This window comes from Ictidomys tridecemlineatus, chromosome 3 (genome assembly GCF_052094955.1).
Source record: "Ictidomys tridecemlineatus isolate mIctTri1 chromosome 3, mIctTri1.hap1, whole genome shotgun sequence".
NCBI classification, from domain to species: Eukaryota; Metazoa; Chordata; class Mammalia; order Rodentia; family Sciuridae; genus Ictidomys; species Ictidomys tridecemlineatus.
Window position 1 is genome coordinate 87,942,038 of NC_135479.1, and position 23,627 is coordinate 87,965,664.

At 36.7% G+C, this 23,627-nt stretch overlaps 1 protein-coding gene across 13 annotated transcripts in view; it reads right to left on the reverse strand.

Moving 5' to 3' along the window:
- Positions 1-23,627, reverse strand: part of Tfdp2 (transcription factor Dp-2) — a 161,985-nt gene that overhangs the window by 14,414 nt on the left and 123,944 nt on the right. For 11 of the 13 annotated variants that reach the window (XM_078043438.1, XM_078043435.1, XM_078043436.1 and 8 more), the window contains 2 exons: positions 9,188-9,350; positions 3,435-3,581 (listed from right to left, as the gene is read on the reverse strand). In XM_078043438.1, the coding sequence (XP_077899564.1) occupies positions 3,435-3,581; positions 9,188-9,350 (310 nt within the window). The remainder of the gene's footprint in view (positions 1-3,434; positions 3,582-9,187; positions 9,351-23,627) is intronic. The other 2 variants (XM_078043437.1, XM_078043434.1) reach the window with 1 other exon arrangement.

The following is a 23,627-nucleotide window of genomic DNA, read 5'->3' on the forward strand; positions in this document are numbered from 1 at the left end:
TAAATATGTCACGGATCTCACAGTGACATTTCAGTACGTTTTGGACACATGTATGACGGTGGTCCTGCAAGGTTATAATGGAGCTGAGGAATTCCTACCACCTACTAGCACACTGCACAACTCATGTATTATGATGATGCTGGTGTAAACAAACCCATTTTGCTGCCAGTTGCATAAAAATTAGCACATATAATTATGTATAGTATAAAACACTTGATAATGATCATAAGTGACTTACTGGTTTATGTTACTGGTTTACTGTACTATGTTTTTTTGTTATTTTCAAGTGCACTCCATCTACTCATTAAAAAAAATTCACTATAAAATAGTTACTGGCAGCAGCCACATATACCTTGCGCTTACCCTGTTTCTTGATTACATCATAAGGTCACAGTAAATGACCTATGCATTAGGTTTTCTTAAGGACACTTTGCGGTGTTCATACAACAATGAAATCAACCAACCATGCATATTTTTAGAATGTATCCCTGTGGTCACGCATGACTGTACTTGCTGTGCAGTATTTGTTGCTTTTATTACTCAGGTTCTAATCAAAGTAATAGCACCACTTAGCTTTTACATGTCCTAGCATTCAATTAAGCGTTTATACACATTATCTTAATTCATCTTCATACACATCTTATGAGGTAAGTATTGTTGTTGTCCATTTTGCATGCAGGGAAATGCAGAAGTAGAAAGGTTAAGTACTGCCAAGGTCACACAGCTAATAAGTGGCAAGAACCAGGATTTCAACCTAGGCAATGAAGTCCCAGAGACTCCATTATTTATTACTTTGTCAAATCACCCCCAAGAAGGAGAGAGACCTCATTTAATCAGTTTAGCTGACTTTCTAGAGCAAAGCTGCTAACACAGAGATCCCAATATATAAATGTATATTGTATATTAAATATACACTTCCTACTTGTAGTTTGAAACATACTTGTCTGACAAATTTCCCAGCTTCAAACAAGTACTATTTTTCTCAATTTTACAACTACTTAGATAACAGATATCAGGGTATGAATTTCCTTGCACATGAGTTCCTCACTATCTTCTTAGGCAAAAGTCCAATGGGGCTTGTGTGTTGAGCTCTGACATTAGATCCAATAGACCAAACCAAAATGGAGTTACAGATTCTGAAGGTCCACGCCACCAAGTCAAAACTTGTGTGTTTGACCTTCTAAGAAATTAAGACAGATAACAACTGGGATCCCCAAACAAGCCAGTGTTAGCCAGCATGATATGGGAGCCCTTGTGCTCTAATCTTTACAAGGAAATTAACTATGAAATGGAAATTTAGTTTTTGATCTTCATTTCTGCTTTTTTTTTAGCATTTTTTCTGTCTTTAAAAAGCCAACATCCTTTGCTCAGCAAATCAGAGAACTCATTCTATACTGAATGAGGTGCCTATTCTAAAACCCCACATAAAAGTCAACAAAGATCTTTCAACTAAAGTTATACTTTCATCTTTTCACATATCAAAAACACATCTTCTTGTCTATTCCAAAGAATGGCTTCCTGTCTGCTCCCCATTGACTTTGGTCTACACCTGCCACTGAGGTCCCCTAAGCACAACCGCACTCTATCCTATGTAAGATCCACTGAGATATCCTTGTGGCACTGTACATTAGAAAAGAGGCTGCTCAAGCCTCCCCAGCAACTGAGGCAACCTCCCACCTGCTCACCGTGCCCCACCTCCCACCAGGTCAGACCCCCACTAGCTCACTCAAACCACGTCAATCTCCCTTCTCTGCCCCATTTCCTTCCTTGTTAATTCAACTTCCAACCCACTAGTAGAGTGATCCTTTAAAACACATCTTATCAAGCCTCCTCTTTATCAATGGCTTCCATGGGTTACAGGCAGCATTTTTTCCAAGCCTGAGCCCTGGCTTCACCTAGTTATGAGTGTGTTTTCTATTTTTCTCAGCCCATGCAGGGCTTCTGCAAGGTCTTCCTTGCCCTTACCCACTTGGTGAATTCAAATTCCTTCGATGAGACTGAGCTCAGGGATTATTTCTTTGGTAAAGTCCTTCCTTAACACTCTTTCCAGAGAATCTACACACATCTCCTTCATATGAGTAATTATCTCTGTCTCTTGTCTCTGATGCTGGTGATTGAACCCAGGAACCTTGTGCATACTAGGCAAGTGCTCTGAAACTGAGCTATATCCCCAGCCCTCTTTATTTTATTTTGAGATGGCATCTCTCTAAGTTGCCCAGGCTGGCCTGGAACTTGTAATCCTCCTGCCTCAGCTTCTCGAGTAACTAGGATTATGCACTCGGCATCCTTTTTCTTTTTGGGAGGGGCACGGGTACCAGAGATTTTACTCAGGGGCACTCAATCACTGAGCCACATCCCCAGCCCTATTTTGTATTTTATTTAGAGACAGGGTCTCACTGAGTTGCTTAGTGCTTTGCTTTTGCTGAGGCTGGCTTTGAACTCTCAATCCTCTTGCCTCAGCCTCCCAAGCCACTGGGATTACAGGTGTGTGCCACTGCACCCAGTCTGATTTTATTTTTCTTTCATTTGTGACATTAGGGAATTAAACCAAGGCCTTGTATAGACTCAGTAAACACTCTACCAAACTCAGCCACATCTCCATCCCTGAATAACATTAGAGAGAGTACCCTGTGATGAATGTGCGGTTTCCCCCACCATCCATAAGTATAATAATACAAAATACATTTTTTATTTTCTAGGGGGCAGGGGGGACAAGGTACTAAGAAAAAAACAGAGCATCAACCTTTATTATTCTCCAAAAGCCACTGTTAATCTCAGTTTACTCCATTTGTGGCCCCATAGCAAAACTAGGTCAAACAAATTTAGAAACAGTGTCAGGGAACATATTCATTTGGGAAAGACTTTCTATAATGCTTAAAGTTAACATTCTAAAACATTCATGTAAGCTGAACATTCCACCCAATTCTGATAAAGACACAAATGAAATGCCATTCTGATGTTACTGATTCCAGTCAAAGGTAAAAGTTTAACTTTCATAGCTATATTTAGATTATTGTGTAATCAACACAGGAAATAAACAGCTTGATCATATTTCGGATCTATATAGCATTACTCTGCATCAAAACATTTAGTCAAATAAAATAACATTTCTACCATATGATTCACCTAAAATTTATTAGAGTTCTGAGAATTAAATTCGAATGAAATTAAGATTTTCTCTAGGAAATAGCAAAAATTAAATCTAGTCATTTAAATCTTATGACTCTCAGTTTCATCATTTATACAAAATAGAGACTAAACCTCTAAAGCTCTCCCTAATTCTAAAATTCTACGTAGAGTTTTAAAAGAAATAATAGCATATATGACCTAACAGTTGGGAATATCTTAATATTATGTGATTATATTTTTAAATTAAAATGCCACTGATGTAAGAGAGTGCAAACCACTAACCATAAATAGTTTTTCTCACTTACCTCCAGGTTTTGACATTCCTGAGCAGAATTGGTAGGCAGGCCAATCCACTTGATCTCTTTCTTTTCCTTTGAAATTATGTTCATTGCCATTAACACATTTAAAGCATCATAAACTCTTCGCCTAATGTTCTTCTGATCATAAGCCTGCTGAAAAATATTTTTATTGAGCAATAAATTTTAAGGGTAAAGGTATAATCATGTGATGTTAATATATTAAATTAATAACATAATATCTTTGAAGTGCTGAATTCATTCTATGCCTAGTGAAAATATCCTTCAAAATAAAAAATAAAGATACTTTTAAACAATAAAACACAAAATAATTTTATAAATAAATATTATTTTACCATCAGATCAACATTTAAAAATACTAAAAGGATTTCTTCAGGTAGAAGATATATCATTTTAGAGAACTGGAAATGTAGGAGAGAATTAAGAAAAACCTGAAAGTAAATACATGAATAAATTTCAACTAATATTCACTATATTAAAAAAAATCCCAGAGTCCAAAATATACACAAAACTAATACACATGAAGATAATAATGGCTATATCAGAAGAGAGTAGTGGAGGTAAAGCATTCTAAGGCCTTGATTTTAGACTAAAAAAATGAAGGATATGTGTCTATAATTCCAGCTACTTGAGAGGCTGAAGCAGAAGGGCCAACTTCAGCAACTTAGTAAGAACCTGCCTCAAAATAAAAAAACGAAAAATGGCTGGGATATAGCTCAGTAGTAGAGTGCTTACCTAGCATGCAAAGGCCCTGGGTTTAATCAGCAACAACAACAACAACAACAACAACAAAATGCATGTTTTCAGTTCTAGATAAAGTTGGAGCAGTAATGATTACTAAGTTGTTTTCAGTCTACAATGAGAACAGGAACTTGCACCATAATATAATTATAGTCACCATAAAACACACTTAGTTTGCCTGAGCTTCCTTTTTTTTTTTTTTGTAGCAAGACTTTCTCAATGAAGAAATTGTGTTGTCTTACATTATAGAGCAAGAGGGCGGTAGCTTCTAAGAACAAACTCCAGCCAATTAAATGCCATGATAATACAGGATGGGGGAATAACACTGAAATCATCTAAATTTAAGATAATCTAAAGTAAAGGGAGGGCTGGGGATGTGGCTCAAGCGTTAGCGCGCTCGCCTGGCATGCGTGCGGCCCGGGTTCGATCCTCAGCACCACATACCAACAAAGATGTTGTGTCCGCCGAGAACTAAAACATAAATAAATATTAAGAAATTCTCTCTCTCTCTCAAAAAAATATTTTAAAAATAAATAAATAAATAAATAAAGGGAAACTTAGGTTACAGAACTGAATGTAAATATGAGAAATCCTGACATTATAGAAATAACATAACAAAAAATAACAGGTGGAGGCAGTGAGGTAGGATTCCTGGTTTCTTCTCTTTGATACTGGAAAGAATATGGGCACTGTTCAAAGTAGATAATGAGGTAACAATAGAACTTTCAGCACAGTATATTTATGTGAAGTTTTAAAACAACTATAAAAATATTATTTCTTTAACAATTAGTACTGATATATCTAATCTAAGTCTTGTGGTGGAAGAGAAAGATGGCTATAAGTACAGCATATTAATTTATTACACTTTCCATAATCAACAGCTACTGTTTTGGTTTGTGTTTTGTGTGTGTGTGTGTGTGGGGGGGTCTTTCCCATATCCCCAATGCTTTCTTAAAAAATATTTTTTGTAGTTGTACATGGACAACATACCATTATTTTACTTGGTTATTTGTATGTAGTGCTAAGGATTGAACCTAGTGCCTCACACTTTATAGGCAAGCGCTCTGCCACTGAGTCACAGTCCTAGCCCCCATTCCCAATCCTTTTTGAGGTTGGGTTTGAACTTGACAACCTCCTGCCTTGACCTCCCATGTCACTGGATTACAGGTGTGCACCATAGTGTCCAGCAACAGGTACTATTACAGATGATAAGAAATAAAATATTAAGTATGTTACTTAAAGTTATAAAGATAACCAACTAAAGAATTGCAGAGTATAAATCTTCCAAATCATCAGAAAAGTAACACTTAGTGAACAGAGAAAAACCCAACCTTTGTTTATATCCTGGGGTGCTGCAAGTGGATTATAAAATGTATATGTAAGATGCTGAAAAAGGCTAAGAGGAAATACTTCTCTGCAGTGACATCTGAGTGAAGATCAGAAGGAAGAGAAAGAGAAGCCAGATGGATGCTCACAAAGACAAAGGGAACAGCAAGTATGGAGACCTGACCAGGGACGTCTTCTGGCATACTCATGCGGCATACGTCTGGAGTGTACTATATGTGTGGCCAGAAGTAGTAACTAGGGAAGTGCAAAGAAGACTTTGAGATCAATGAGGTAATAGAGGCCAGACATAGTGGGGCTTGTAGATCTGAGAACTTTGGCTTTCACTTAAGATCAAAAGGTGAAGCACTGTTTCAAGTGCACAGAGAACATTAAAAAACCCACCATAAAATGGCTTATAAAGAAATCTCAATGCAATCCAAAAAACAGAAAAGGTTCAACTCATATTCTTCTTGTAAAAGTAAATACCTATAACAACAAATAAAAATCCCTATCCCCTGAAATTATAAAAACTCCAATGTTTTTAGTCAAAAGGACATTAAAACCAAAGTTAGAGAATATATAAAGAATAATATATCAGCTGGGCGTAGGGGTGCATGCCTGTAATCTCAGCAGCTCGGGAGGCTGAGGCAGGAGGATTTCAAGTTCAAAACCAGCCACAGAAATTTATCAAGGCCCTAAGCAAGTTAGCAAGACCCTGTCTCAAAAAATAAAAAGGGCTAGTGATGTGGTTCAGTGGTTAAGCACCTTTGGGTTGAATCTCCGGTACCAAAAAAAAAAAAAAAAAGAAAAGAAAATCAGAATCAAAGGAATAGAGCCAAAAACTGCTAACGGGGAAAAGTCATAGCCATAAAGACTTTCATTACTAGGGCTGGGAATGTGGCTCAAGCAGTAGCGCGCTCGGCTAGCATGCGTGCGGCCCGGGTTCGATCCTCAGCATCACATATAAGCAAAGATGTTGTGTCCGCCAAGAACTAAAAAAACCAAATATTAAAATTCTCTTTCTCTCTCTTTTTTTTCCATAAAGCCAATCATTTAATTGAGGCTATAAAAAAAGATTCAATATAACTGACAATTAGAAAAGAATATTTAGAATGTTTCAAAAGATTTAAGAGAAGCAGGGCACTTTACAAAAAGCTGTGTGAGAAAATTTTTTAACTATTAGTAGAAATGTAACATTACAGAATATCTTATAAAATACAAAGACAGAATAAAAAAGGACTATGTGTGTTCTAAGTCTGACAACAATAAAGACCAATATTTAGCTTAAATTTACAGTTTCTGGGTATGAGAACCATGTTATTATATACATCTTCCAAATCTGTGGGCAATATTTTTCAATTCTCTCTCTTAAAAAAAAAAAAAGACTTTCATTACTAAACAAAAATAATTAAACTATATAAAGTATACATCATAGTCTACAAGGGTAAAAGGCAACAAAAGGGGCCAGGGATGTGGCTCAGTAGTGGAGTGCTTGCCTAGCACACATACCCTAGGCTCAATCCCTGGCACTACAAAAACAAAAAACAAAACAAAAACCTAGAAACACAAATCAGAAGGTTGAACAAAACCAAGAAAAGGTTCTTTAGGAAAAATAATTCTAATAATTTTGAGAATGTGGATGAGATGGAAGATCTTCAGAAAATACCAAACTGAACCTATTGGAGACAGAAACTCTAGAATGAGTAATTCATTTTATTTTATTTTTTGAGAGGAGAGAGAGAGAGAGAGAGAGAGAGAGAGAGAATTTTAACATTTATTTTTTAGTTTTCGGAGGACACAACATCTTTGTTTTGTATGTGGTGCTGAGGATCGAACCCAGGCCGCACGCATGCCAGGCGAGCGCGCTACTGCTTGAGCCACATCCCAACCCCTCTAAATTCATTTTATAAAGCCAGCATACTGCTACCAAGCCAGACTGCAAAGATGGTTAACAAACAAAAACAGAAACTTCACTTATGCATATTAATGTAAAAATTCTAAAATTCTCAGGAAACTATAACTTGGTTAAATTCAATGTCCATTTCTGATATTTTCTTAAGAAAAGAGAGCAAGCCAGGTGTGGTGGTGCACACCTATAATATCAACTACTAACAGGAAGCTGAGGCAGGAGGATTGCAAGTTCAAGGCTAGCCTTAGCAACTGAGTAAAGATTTGTCTCAAAATTGAATTTAAAAAGAGTTGAAGGGGCTGGGGAGATAGCTCAGTGATAAAGCACTTGCCTAGCATTCATGAAGATCTGGGTTCAATCCCCATCACTACATAAAAAAATAAACAATTTTTTTTTAAAAAAAGGTGGTGGGGAGATAGGGTTGGAGATCAGTTCATGGTAGAGCACTTGACTAGAACGTGTAAAGTCTGGGTTTAATACCCAGAACCACAAAAGACAAAGAAGCAAGAAGAAATGTTTATTTTTAAAAAAAATTAAATAGTCACTAATATACCATTATGTAAAAATGTGAGTATGTAACAGAAGTGAGTCTGTATTATGTATTTGGGGAGTTCAAAACCCAATTGAGTCGAATGTATGAAAGATGATATGTCTTGAGCTCTGTAATGTTTTGAACAATCAATAATAAAAAAAAAAAATTAAATAGTAGTCTATAGTTCCTATTATCTCAAAATATTTATCCTCTTTGAGGGCTGAAATACTATACATATTGCATTAGAGTTTAGAATTACAGATCTGTAGCTCAGTAGTAGAGCACATTCCTAACATGCACAAGGTTATAAGTTCACTCGCCAACACACAAACAATAAAGAATTAAACTTCTATGACTAGAGTTAGCATTATTATTTAATATTTGTGTAGAGTACATATAATTACATTTAGTAAAATGTAAACTTTTTATCTTTAGTGATAAAAAGTAGATCAATACTTGCTTAGGGAGGGAGGCAGAGGAAGGGCTCAAAGAACCTTTTGGAAGTCATGGGGAGGTTGTGCATCTTGACTGTGGTAGTGGTTTCACAGGTGCACATAACTACCAAAACTCAAAGAATTCTATACCTTGACTGTATGTAACTATCTACCAAAAAGTAAGAAAAAAATAATCTAATTGTATACTATGTACATTTCCCTCTGTAACTTTATTTTGCCTGAAAAAAAGTGAGAATGATTTCTACAGCTTAAAGAACAGTCTCTAACATGCATTAATAAAGAATGCAACATGCAAAGCATTATCACTTCTGTGTTTAAAACAAAAAGGAAATAAATTTTATCACATGTATTCATAAAAGAATTTCTAGAAAGATATTCAAGCAGGTGTAAGTGAATATTAACTAAGAATGATATTACCTATGAATGGGGACTGTGGGAGAACAGAGTAATTTCTATTATACACTCTTATAGAACTGGAATGTTAATAAGCATGTCCATGTATGATTTTTCCTTATAAAAGTGACATTTTCTTATTGACTTTCACTGATGAAACAGTAAAGTTCAGAAATGTATATGAAGTCACTGAAGAGGAGATCATGTTTAAAAAAAAGCATGTTCCATTAGTAACCCCCCAATTTTTATTTTAAACTCCTCCAATCTATAATATGAAAAAACCTCCTAGCTTATTGAGGATGCTCTAGCTTATTTGATTCCTCAAATTTATCAACAACCCCAAGAAGTAAACTGTTACTCCATATCAAGTTAATGATCAACCTACCGAATCAGCTGCCAAGTGGTTGTTGGAATTGGTGAACTCTGAAACCAGCTCATCAGCTACTTCATTATATGATGTTGTACCTTTTCGCTGAACTTTCTCACATACTTTCATAGAAAAATGTCTCAAGCCTTTTCCATTTTTATCTCCTTTTTTGCTTCGTTTACTAGAAGAGAAAAAAATTATAAAAACAAAATTTATATTCCATCATACTTACCAATGACTTCCTTCACAAAACTCTGTAAGATAACGCAAGAGGATAGCAATTTAGTATTTGCTTCAAGTTGTAAAAATTTAAATAGATAATAGGAAATGTTTAAAAATTAATTTTTGCCTTAAAAGCCTAATAAAGTATATAGTGCTTTTGTATATATATCATTCATTTACTTAACGAATATTTATTAATGAATTACTACTACGTGCCAGATACAGTTATAGACACTGGAAATAAGTGAAAAATGACAAAAACCCTGGCCTTTTTAGAGCTGATAGAACCATTAATACTTATTTTTAATTATGGATATTAGTTTTTCTGAAATTAAAAGCATCACTGTTTTGGGGTTTATTTATCTATTCAACTTTTTTGTGTGTATGTGGTGCTGGGATTGGCCCCAGGGCCTACACATGCTACCTATATGCTCTACAATGAAACTATATCCCCAGCCCCTATTCAACTTTTAACTGAAAGTCAATGGAATTGGATCTAAGTCTTTAATTAAATTTGGTCAATGCCAAAGCCTAAACTTTGATAACTTAATTTTTAACATTTGGAGGAGGTTCAATTTAGTTCTACTGAGTATCATCAACTCTATGCCAAAAAACAGAAATACAAAACTAAATCAAGATCTACTTCCTCATTCTGAGTTGGGGGATGATGGAGAGACAGACACATACAATGACAGATAATTTCAATTTTATAAAAAGTAAGTGCCAAGTCATTTATTCACAATATACTCTGGGAACACTGTAGGAAGAGCAACATCTAATATGATCCCTAAGAGGGTGACTTGCTGGAGAAGAGTCACAAATAATGAGGAGTCATCACATGAAGGAAGCTAGGAAAGCTATCAGGCAGGGTTATTAGCAGCACTGGACACATGAATGGTGAAACAGTCTACAGGAGCTCATCAAACTGTACAGTCTGATGAGTATACCTGGATGTGAAGTACGACTTAGTGATGAGGAAGAAAGGTAGATAAAGGCCAGGCCCTTCAGAGCCAATGCACAGGAACTTGTACTTCATCTCGCTATATTCCATCAGCATATTACATTTATATTTAATAAGTCAGTTACATGTTTTCTGTTGTGCACTTTAACAGACACTAAGCACGCACTTTTCAAAATAATGAGATGAGAAAAGGACATTTACTTCCTTTTCCGTATATTCCCAAAGAACCATCTACATGCACCTCATGGTTCACCTTCCTTATCTACTGAAATGTGGTGAAACCACTAAGTGATAATAAGAGGGGCGGGCAGTACAGTGCGCTTTCCAGTTAGGGATAAATCTGTGCAAAGCAGGAGATGAAGTTATAAGGGGAAAGGCAGTGACAGCAAGATCAGCTGAGAGGCTACTGTCAAGACCCAGTCAAGAAACAGTGAGCCCTGAGACAGGGGCAGTGATAAGGTTGGAGAAGCGATGGAACTGCAAAAATTCTCAAGTTAAAAAACAGAAGAACTAAGCAACTGATTGACATGGAGAATTTCAAGGAGAGAAATAGGGAACTCAGAAATAAGACAGAAGCTTAAAATACACACTGAATTTTAAAGACTTGAGCAGTGAATATAAAAGATCTCATAAATTTTACATAAGCTTCACATTAAAATATAATATTTTAGATATACTGGGTTAAATAAAAGATAATACAGGATTAGTATCTTTTATTCAAAATGCCTGGGACCAGAAGCATTTAAAATTTCAAATTTTTTTTACATTTTGGAATATTTGCACATCCATCACATCTTAGGGATGGCACCTGAGTCTAAAACATGAAATTCACTTGTGCGTCATATACAATTTATACATAAAGCACGACAGTAACTTTTACATAATATTTTAATAATTTTGTGCATGAAACAAACTTTCATGGTGTGGATCTTTCCACTTGTAGTGTTATGGTAGCACTCAAAAAGTTTCAAGTTATGGAGCATTTTGGATTTTTGGATTAGGGATGTTCAACCTGCATTACAATGAATTTCATGTGTTTCTTTGGTATTTTTGTGGTAAACTGAACCCAGAACTTGCACATGCTAGGCAGGAAACTATACCACTAAGCTATATCCACTTTTTACTTTTTAAATTAGCTCTCAGAAAGGTGTCAGCATTATATTTCCACTGGGTAGCAATGATGTTGAGTTTAATTAGCCTATATAATATATGAATGAATGTATATGTATATTTTTGGAGGAGGGAAGTACCAGGGATTGAACTCAGGGGCACTCGACCACTGAGCAACATCCCTAGCCCTATTTTGTATTTTACTGAGAAACGGGGTCTCACTGAGTTGCTTGCTGTTGCTGAGACTGAGGCTGGCTTTGAACTTGTGATCCTCCTGTCTCAGCCTTCTGAGCCACTGGCATTACAGGCCTGTACCATAGTGCCCAGCTCCGAATGGATATACTTAATAGGTAGCTGAATATATGAGCCTACAGCTTATGGGAGACATAAAAACAGACACCACAACTATATAGCAAAACTGAACACCTACTGTTAAAAATACAACAAAATGAGGAAACAAAAAGCTCCTATAGACAGGAATACAAACCCTTTTGGTTTTTAGCCAAAAGGCCTACATACCAGTGTCTGAGTAGAAAAAGAAATATTTGGTGGGGCCTTATATAGTGGACCTGAGAACAGGATAACTTCATAACAGCCAAAAGAGTTTACTAGAAGCACAGCTGCGAATTTTAGGGCCTCAGTTGAACTGAGGAGGAGTTCTGTCCTCTCAAATACCAGCTGAGTACATGGGCCCCACAATAAGGACTAGAGATGTTGGAACAATCTAGCATATATGGTTCAAGAAGAAAACAATAAATATTGTCACATCCATACCTGTTTTAAGGGAATAATAAATAGTGAATGCTGTAATTCATGAAATTTTAAAAAATGAGAACATCAACCTAGAATGACAAATACCAAATCATTCCAGTAAAGTAGAACACTTTGGACATCTAGAAGAAAAGGGCATCAGCTTTTTCAATAGAAGGTACATACCAGAAGGAAATAAACATATTTAAGAAACAAAGAAAGTATGAGTCAAGAACTTTACATTCACTGACTTTCATTCAAAGATAAGAGGTACAAACTCAGGGATTACTTGCATACCAGCCCCTTCTGAGGAAACCACTAGAGGAGACAAGCTTTGGACACTAGGGCTCTGACTTGAGACCTGGTAATGAGTATTAAATATACAGCCTACTGTACACATGGAAAAATGGAGGGCTCAGAGGGACAGAATACAGTATCTAAATGAGTTTGTGATCCACAGTAGATAGTTACAGTTACTTCAAAAGTGGAGAAAAATGAGGAGAATGTACACAAAAAGTAACTGGGGTTGGGGATGCAGTTCCATAGTAATGAGCTCTTGCCTAGCATCCACAAGGCCCTTGGTTAAATCCCTAACAAACAAAACCAAACAAAAACCAAAATGAAACTAATGTTCTCAATAATCACATTAGTGGTCATATCAGTAGAATTATTTAGGTGCATTGAGCATGTAATACAGAATAAAACCAATGCATAACCATCATTTACTTTACTTCTACCATCCCTTTCATGCCAACGTCTTTAAAAACCAGGACTTTCAGACCATATAAGATTTGAATATGAACCCATGAAATACTGTATCTTGGTACGTATATGTCTTAGATCCATCCACTTAAAAGGACTAGAAAAAATTAGCAACCTAGTAGCAATGATCACCACGATATCCCAAACTGAAGTGTGACATACATTCTCATTTAAAGAAATTAGGGTTTCTCAGAGAAATGGGTGCTTCCATGTTTAGGGAAGGAAAAATTCAAGATGAACTTGGAACATCTTAGTCATACCAAATAACAAGGTATTCAAGACTATTACAGTCATGTCAAAAGAACTTAAGAGTCAACTGGCCCCCTGACCAAAGCCAGACAATTTAAGTTTTGATAGTTATAATAATTGCAATGTACAAACCCACCAAAAATGTTTAAATTCATGAACTTCTAGGTGTCTTTTTAAAACAGAAGGCCTTTGGAAGAAGATGGAAACAAGTTCATCATCTTGAATACTAATCAATAAAAAGGGAGCAAGCATTTATTCCAGGTCTCTACAAGGACCATACTTCCAGGAAACCAAGCCATAGATGAGGGAAAGTATTATTTAAAAGAAGTGACAAATGTACTTTAAATGCAACCCACAATGACAGGCATTAATTATCAGTGATAGTCACGCCATGAAGAGTAACTATACCTCCTATACCTATCAATGGAAGAGCACACACCACCAACAAAATACATTTCTATGCAAAGCCTCCTCTATGTCGATTTGCAACTAGAATTTGGCATATTTAGATAACCAATGGCTTTTCATACACTAATTTATAAAATTAGTACAAGTGCAAAAGTAAATAAAGACTGCTAAAAACAAATGCAGGAGTTATTTTGAAAGAAAATGTGGCTTTATATTCAAGCTAAAAAGTAGATAATGGCTTACTGAAGAAAATAAATTCTCAACTTGGTGGTTATATGCTTTTTAAAAGCCAGGAATGAAACAGGGTTGTTTTTCATCTAATTTTAGGTCTTTTTTTTTTTTAAGCCAGCATTAAGATAATCACAGGGTAGTTCTCAGTAATCACTTATTTGGTTTGCCCTCTGTTGTCATATACAGATAACATTTAAAGGACTAACTAGACTTTTAATAGCTACTTAATGCTGATGATCATACTCTTGAAACATAGATACAAGCCTACATAAGAGTGTCATAGAGTTAGTTCATTATCAAGTTCATTGATAATGAACTTGAAGGAAACATATAGTGTGTTCCAATCTAAAAACTGCAATACAAATATCCATCTGGCAGGATGTTGTGAGGATTAAATAACACACCATGCCTAAAACACACAGCACATAATAGGTGACTCTTCCCCTTCAAGAACTAATGGAATTTTTATAAGCAATACAAAACTGAAGCTTTGTGGTCAATAATAGCAGAGTCAAAAAATTAAATGTACTCACTGGAAGGCTGATAGAGCATCATACCAAAAGTCAATCAATATCTATATAAAAATTCAACAAAGTAGGCTAGGATAATCAACACCTACAGCAAACAGGAAATCTGGTTGTTCAACCAATTCAGTAAGACACTTCTTTGAAAGTTAAGTAAACCATGTTTCTATTAAAATGCTATATGAAGAACTCCTGCAATTCAACAACAACAAAAGCAACCCAGTTAAAAAATGGCAAAGGACTTGAAAAGTCATCTCTCCAAAACAGTACAAACAGCCAACAGGCACATGGAAATATGCTCAAAATCACTAATCAGAGAAGTGCAAATCAAAACCACAATGAGATAATGCTTCACACTCATTAGGATGGATATTATCAAAAGAACACTAGAAAACAAGGTGCTGTTCTGTGGTAGAACATTTGCCCAACATGCACGAGGTCCTAAATTCAATCTCAAGCACCAAAAAAATAAAAAATAAAAACAAAAATAAATAAATAAAAGAAAAAAGGTTTACTTTTTAAACTTAGCTAATAATTTTATTTTATTTTTCGAGAGAGAGAGAGAGAGAGAGAGAGAGAGAGAGAGAGAGAGAGAGAGAGAGAGAGAGAGAGAGAGAGAATTCCAATATTTATTTTTCAGTTTTCGGCAGACACAACATCTTTGTTTGTATGTGGTGCTGAGGATCGAACCCGGGCTGCATGCATGCCAGGCGATCGCGCTACCGCTTGAGCTACATCCCCTGGCCCTTAGCTAATAATTTTAAATAAACTTAATAATAGATTTGTATAAAAAAGTAAATGACTGAAAATAAAGTAATATCAAATAATATCTACTTTTTTCTTTATAGATTTTCAATGTTTTTGACTTAAATTTAACAAATTGATCCTAAAATGTAACATGCTATAAAAAAATAACTGAAAATGGATCAAAGAGCCAGGAATGGTGGTGCACACCTGTAATCCTAGTGGCTTGGAAGGCTGAGGCAGGAGGCTCAGCCAGCCTCAGCAAAAGCGAGGTGCCAAGCAACTCAGTGAGACCCTGTCTCTAAATAAAACACAAAATAGGGCTGGGGATGTGGTCAAGTGCCCATGAGTTTAATTCCCAGTACCCCACCCACCAAAAAATAAGAAAAGGTGTAGGGGCTGTGGATATGGCTCAGCGACAGAGTACTTCACTAGCATGTGTGAGAGCCTGAGTGCAACTGCCAGCACTCTGCCAAAAAAGAAAAAAAAATCCAAGAAATGTTAGTACAGATATACAAAAATTAGAAACCTTACACTGCTGGTAAGGATGTATAATGGGGCAGCCACTTTGGAAAACAGTCTGGTAATTATTCAAAAGGTTAAACAAAAAGTAAACATATGACCCATCAGTTCCACTCCTAGTTAGATACCTAAGAGAAACGCAAGCAATTCTCCATATTTCCATAAGAGCACTGGCTAAAAAACATTCACAGCAGCATCATACATCACAGGCAAAAAAGAGAAAAGAGCTGGGTATGGTGTCACATGCCTAAAATCTCAGCAGCTCAGGAGGATTGCAAGTTCAAAGCCAGCCTCAGCCTCAGCATCTTAGTGAGAAGTAGCTGGGATGTGGCTCAGTGGTTAAGTAGCCCTGGGTTCAATCTCCAGTGCACACCCCCCAAAACAAACAAACAAACAAACAGGAAACAACTTAAAATGTTTATCAATAAACAAATAAAATACAGTATATTCAGGTAGTAGAATGAATATTATCCCGGAATAAGGAATGAAGAACCAATACATGCCACAACACAGACAAACCTTAAAAAAATGCTAAATGAAAGAAGACACTCACAAGGGTCCACATAATGTACCTTTCCATTTATATGAAATAATCAGAATAGGTAAATCTATAGAGAAGAAGGTCGATCAGCAGTCACCTAAGACTGGGAGGGATGAGGGACTGGGGAGTGCTGGTGCAGTATTTCTTTCCTGGTAGTGAACTGGCAGTAAAGGTTGTGCAATTCTTTGACTGAACTGTACATTGTCAATGGATGAACACTGACATTCATTACATATGAACTGTACCTCCTCAAAGTTGTTAAAAACAGTCACTGTTTTAACAGTCTTCCCATGCAGGACCAGCATGCAGCTGTGCCACAGATGACCTACATCCTTAGTCTGACAGGACTCCAATTGTTGCGTGAGCCTGCATGAGCCACCATGTGCTAAGAGCAACATCAAACTGCTATAAAGGCATGCCAGGTTCTCAAGTTACCAGAAACTCACCCATTCCAGACTAGCACTGGGGCCCAGACCACACATGGGTATTACTGCTTAGGATCACTCTCCTTTTGCTTCTCCTTTTCTTTTTAAAATTTATTCCTTATTTTCTTTAAAACTTCCTTCCTTTTCCCTTCCCCTTTCTTTTTACCATGTTAGGAATCAAACTCAAGGCCTTGCACATGTGAAGCAAATCTCTATAACTCAAGTACACCTCCAGCCTGTTTCTCTTTTCTATAGTTAGGACCTCAGACTTTTTAAAAACTAAGTTAGACCTAAGGAAGTAAGTTTTTACTTACAGTTTCATTAACAGTAATTTCTTCTTCTTTTTATTTGATAGGGTTGAAAACAGTGCTTTGGGAACTATTCATAATTAACTTGAATTAGTCTACAAAAGCTTACAGCATGGGAGGACAGCTTTCCTTTTCTTACGTAGTCCTCTTCCACCTTCCAGAGACTTACAGGACTGTTCAGTTACCTAAAGGCTGTCATTAGCTCTTCTGGAGCTTTTGCTCACTTGCTTGTTTTGGTGGTACCCTCAAGCATGCGAGGCTTGGGTTTTGTTTTTTTTTTAATATTCATTCATTCATTCTTAGTTATAAATAGGCAAAATCTTTATATATTTTTATGTGGTGCTGAGGATCGAACCCAGTGCCTCACGTGTGCAAAGCAAGCACTCTACCACTAAGCCACAGCCCCAGCCCTTATTTATTTTTTAGTTGTAGTTGGACACAATACCTCTATTTCGTTTATTTATTTTTATGTGGTGCTGAGGATTGAACCCATGACCCTGTACGTGCAAAGTGAGCGCTCTTTCCCTGAGCCACAACCCCAGCCCCTAGGCTTGGGTTTTTAAATGTAAATTTTTATTAAAGCACAACCCACATAAGAAAGATCTGAGTAAACCATGTTAAGTACCTTCCTACTTATTACCATCCGGAGCCCCACCTAAAAGATATCCACCACCACCATATCCATCATTAGTTTTACATGTCTTAAACTTTATATATATATATATATATATACTTTTTATATGTGTTCTTCTGTGCCTGATTCAAACCTATCTTCTTTTAAAAATAAACTTTTTAGGGTTGAGGTTGTGGCTCAACCAGTGGATAGAGTGCTTGCCTGTTGCGCGTGAGGCAATGGGTTCCATCCTCAGCACCACATAAAAATAAAGGTATTGTGGCTACCCCCAACTAAAAAATAAATATAAAAATAATAACTTTTTAGTTATAGATGGACATAATACTTTTATTTTTTAAATTTTATGTGGTGCTGAGGATCGAACCCAGTGACTCACACGTGCTAGGTGAATCATCTACCACTAAGCCACAACCCCAACTCTCAAAACTATCTTTGAGTGATTTATTCATATTCTTCACACGGCTGCAGTTCATTTACTCCAGTGTATGAATAGAACGCACTTCATTCACCCATTCTGCAGATGGCTGTTGACTTCTTTCTAGTTGTGGCTATTATGTTCTTTAAAATATTAATTAAATTAGTTTAATTTAATTACTTTGGAGCCATGACTTGGATTTGAACCATGGAGGCTATTATGAATAGTGTCTTTATAAAACTTTCCTGGATAAGTTTTTGATGAATATGTACATCAACTTCTGTTTGTATATACTTGCAAACAGAATTGATGTGTCCCAGGCTGTATGCATGCTCAGCTTTAACAGATACAGCCAATGCCAAAAATGAGCAAACTTATGCTGCTATCAGTAGTGTATGAGCAGTCTAGGTTCTTCATAGCCCTGCCAAACTTCATGGTTTTAGTTTTTCACTGTAGTCATTCTGGTGGATGCAGTTTTACTTACATTGTAGTTTTTGCTTGCATTTTTCTGATGGTTAATGCACTTTTTTGTATTTTTTTACTAGATATTTCTATTCATTGCTGGAATAAAAAAATTCTCCATTGGTTTTTTCCACTGACTTTGTATCTAGTAACCTTGCTAAATTGACTTCAACTCAGTTTGCATATTCTTTTGGTTTATTCCTGGGCACACCATCAGATCATCCACAAACACTAGTAGTTTTGTTTCTTGGATTAAGACATTAAATAGTAATACAGTACTGAATAAAAGGGGTGAAAACAGGGATCCTCCTTGTTTCTTATATCTCAAGTTGAAAGCTTTTGATGTCACCCCTACATGTGCTGTTTGCTGCCATTTTTGTCAATTGTCCTAATATATTAAGTTCTCTTCTATTACTAGTTTACCAATAACAACAATGTATAGTTGATTAACCATATCTTATGTGGTTTTCTCTGTATCTACTGATTATTTAGTTTTTCTCCTTTATTTCATACAAAAACCTAGACTCTCAGCCTCCTGCCCACAAACAGCCAAGAACTCCATATCTAAAAGCTACTGGGGAAGTTGCTTGCCTTCCTAAATTTTTCTCTTCTCTAGTTTTGGCCTCTCTTGTTCTTACTACCTCAGTAACTTTCTGATGGCTTCAAACAGATAATTCTGTATTTCATTCAGTCTTTTGAGCTATTCTTGGCAGTAACACTAGGCTACGGCCAAGTTTTTCCTTTTACTTTTGTTACTGTTAATCATGTTTCGATCTTTTTGAAAAAAAAATTTTAAGCAATTGCGTTTTAAACTTCTGAGAATTTTCATTGCTCCTTTTTTATATTTGCTATTTTTGTTTTATGGATATTATCTCTTAGGAAACTTCAGACTTCTCAAAGGATGATAATTAGAACTCTCTTTTTATTGTTCTTCTCTGCTAACAGGAATATTACTATTTCCTATTCATTTGGGACTTCTGATTATTTACCTCGTTCTTTGTCCTTCATGATAGTTTTCGAAAAGTGTCTTGTCCTTTCATGTTTATGAATGTTGGGTTCAGGTGTTAATTTTTTGCAGTACTGGAGACTGAACAGAGGCACTCTACCACTAAGCTACATCTCCAGCTCTTTATTTTATTTTGAGACTGGGTCTGACTCCATTGCTGAGACTGGCCTTAAACCTGCAATCCTGCTCAGCCTCCAGCATCACTGGGATTACAGGTGTGCACCAAAATGCCCAGTGTACATGGGTTTCTTGTGTTTATGTCTCTGTTCCCAAGAAGGTTCTCCAGACATGCAGAAAGCTCACTTCCCATATACCATGTCTGTGTATATGGGTTGGCCATGGTAGCCAAAGAGGTTAATGGCAGGTAGTACTGCTGTTAAGCAGCTTAGTCATCTTTTCCCCACAGACACAAAAGCCAGAATGAGGAAAGATTATTCTGGAGGGCATACTAAGATCTTTAAACTCACCAGGCATGATTGTGTATGCCAGTAATACCAGCCACTCAGGAGGTCAAGGTAGAAGGATAGCAAGTTTGAGGTCAGCCTGGGAAACTTGGCATGACTCTGTCTCAAAAAATGGCCGGTGATTAGTAGCACAGTGCTCATCTTGCATGGGCAAGGCCCTGGGTTTGACTCCTAGTACTGGGGAAAAAAATCCTTAAACTCAACTGAGGGTATATATACCTCTCCATTATTGTGACAAAATACCTGAGAAAATCAACTTAAAGGCAGAGAGATTTATTTTGGCTCATGGTTTCAGAGGCTTCAAACAACCCAGGGGCGCTTGGTCCTGTTGCTTTAGGTCTACGATGAGGCAGAACATCATGGTACGGAGTGAGTGGTGGAACACAGCTGCTCACCAGGAAGCAGCCAGATACACTTCCAGTGAGCTCACTTCCTTCCATTAGGACCCACCTCTTAAACATTCACCATCTCCACAGCACCACAGGCTGGTGTCCAAGTCTTTAGAGTGTAAGTTTTGGGGGACATTTAAGACTCAAACCATTACTGGCAGGCAGTTCTGTTTCCTTGCAACCAATTCTCCAAGTTCTAGTCTGGGGAACAAAATGGTTTTGATATGATTGCTATGTATGTGGAGACAGGATGAGAGCTTCAAGGGGTTTTAGAGGGCTGGTCCAGCTATACTGTTAGATAATCTTTATTTTACTGCTGTGATTCCTCTAACATTCATTCTTGCCTTTATAGCCATCAGTCCTAAGACTGGAGCCTCTCCATGACAATACAAGGAAGAATGGCTCCCGTCTCCAATGCATTCTTACTTCTTTGCCTATTCTGGGGTGTACATTTCTGTATTTTCATTTATCACTCACTATAACCATATCAGAGTCTATCTTGGAATTGGAAAATCTATACCTCACCACTTTTGATAGTACCTCTAGACATATATTTCCTTTCTTTTTTTAACGCTATAATTTCAGTATGATATTAGGAAGAGGGAGAAAACATGAATATTTAGTCCCTCATCTTAAACTGAAAGTTTCCTTAAGTAGATGGGATTTCACATTTTCTTAGAACCTGAGCTCTTTGAAGCAGCAAGACCCTTTCTTTCTAAATGACACTAAACGTATGACACTAGATGAGAACACTGTGATATCTTATTAGTTCATAAGCCAAATAAATGAACTGGGAGGAAGCATCCTTTACCAAATAAAACCAAATTGATGAACTAAAAGGAAGAAAATAAAACCACTAATACACAGTAGTGTGAAAAACATGTTACATCAGTAACTTGAAGTATTCCAATTTATAATACCCAAGGAATAAAAAATATTTATCTTTCAGACACTTATCTAAAATCCACAAATCACTTTTGTTTGTTTGTTTTTGTTGTTGTTTTCATATTCTACCAATAACAGGTTACAAAAGTAACCTACTTAATATGACTTACTGCAGTCCAGGGTTAAGTTGCAACATATACATTCCATTTCAATGAGAAATTATACATAGTAGGACTGGGGCTGTGCTCAGTGGTAGAGTGCTTGCCTAGCATGTGGAAGGCACTAGGTTAGATTCTCAGCACCGCATATAAATAAATACGTAAAACAAAGTTTCTATCAACAACTTAAAAAAAATTAGATAACAAAATAAATTAGGGCTGGGGATAAAGCTCAGTTGGTACAGTGTTTGCCTTGCATGTATAAGGCACTGAGTTCAATGCCCAGCACCACCACAAAAAAAAAAAAAAGAGAGAGAGAGAGAGAAAAAAAAATTTCAGGGGCTGGAGTTACGGCTCAGCAGTAGAGTGCTTGCCTTACATGTGCAAGGCCCTGGGTTCGAAACTCAGCACCACATAAAAATAAATAAATGAATGAATGAATGAATAAAGGTTATTGTGTGCAACTACAAAAAAAAAATATTAAAAAAATTTTCATTTCTTTTTTTTTTCTGAGTGTTGGGGATGAAACTCAAGACCTTGTACATGCTAAGATTCTACCATTGAGCAATATCCCTAGGTCTCATTCCTAATTAAAAGGAGTCAACCAAATGTTTAAATTAAAAAAAAAGTTCAGTTAAAACCTGACTTAATCTAGCAAACAAAGAATCACCTTCTGTGATATGAAATGTGGGGTGGGGATGGAAATAGGAAATGAGTACTTTTCCATTATAGACCTTCACTACCTCCCTCCCTGGATTATGTCATCCAAGCTCATGACCACTTCTATGCTAATGACACTACCACTTTGATATCTAGTAAGTCTCCCTGACTTCCTATGTCTAAAACAAAACTCAATTCTTTCCACAAACCTATCCCTAACTGCTATAAATGGAAATAACATCAATGTTCAAGTAAAAGAAAATCAAGAGCCATCTTTCATTTCCTTTTTCCTTCAATCGATCAATAAATCCCTCTGGTTCTACCTCCAAATCTATCCACTTTTTTCCATCTCCACTGCCAAGCCAGTGTCCCTGAAATAGTCTTTTGACTTCCACTCTGTTTCCTTAGAATTCATTAGTTACTTGCAACCAGTGTAAATTAAATCGTAAGATAACCCTGCTTAAAACGTTCCTCAGAACGAAACATAAAGCCTTTAATGACCTGAAGCCCACCTGCCTCTCCATCCTCAGCTCACACCACTGTTCTCCTTCTCTCTCCAGTCTAGGGTGCACCCAATGTATCACACCTTCTCCCTTAGAGGCTCCACATTTTCCATTCCCTTGGCTCAGAATCCCTGCTCCCCCACTGACTGCTAGCTATTTACCTTCTTGGCTTCTTTGCACTCTACGATCTCCGTAGACACTTTTGAAAGTAGCTGCAACCCTTGCAACACTCTCTACAAATCACTCCCCCCTGCTTTTTATTCCAGTACTAGCAATTAAACCCAGGGGCACTCTACCACTGAGCTAACATACTCAGGTTCCCCCTTTTTAGTTTTGAAACAGGGTCTAAGTTGCTCGGCTAACCTCAAACTTGTGACCCTCCTGCTGGGATTATAGGTGTGCACTACCATACCAAGCTACTCTTTTTTTTTCTTGCATAATATGTATTACATCTAAAATTATTTTATTTGTTTACTGCTTCCTCCCAGTGAGTTCCTTAAGTGAAGGGATTTCTCTGTCTTGCTTGTTATTATCCCTAATATCTAGAACACACTAACAACATGCAGATACTCAAAATACATTTGTTGAATGAGTGAACTGACTTGATAAACACCACTGAAGCAGAGCATGGGTTTTCATCATATTGATTTTGACTATATAGCTTATTATACTTTAAATTGTATTAGTTTATTATGGATTATTAGTTTATTATATATAAACAACACTTTTACTGTGCTCCATCAGGACAAATTAAGATTAAATGAGGGGCTGGGGTTGTGGCTCAGTGGTAGAGCGCTTGCCTAGCATGTGTGAGGCACTGGGTTCGATTCTCAGCACCACGTAAACAAATTAAATAAACAAAATAAAGTTATATATAAAAAAGATTATTGATGTTTAAAAAAAAAAAGATTAAATGAAGGGGCTGGGAATGTAGCTCAATGGTAGAGTGCTTGCCTATCATGTACAAGACTCTAGGTTCAAGCCCCAGCAACAAGAGGGGGAAAAAAGGAGACAAAGGAGGAATAAAACACCACTGCAGGGCTGGGGATGTGGCTCAAGCGGTAGCGCGCTCGTCTGGCATGCGTGCAGCCCGGGTTCGATCCTCAGCACCACATACCAACAAAG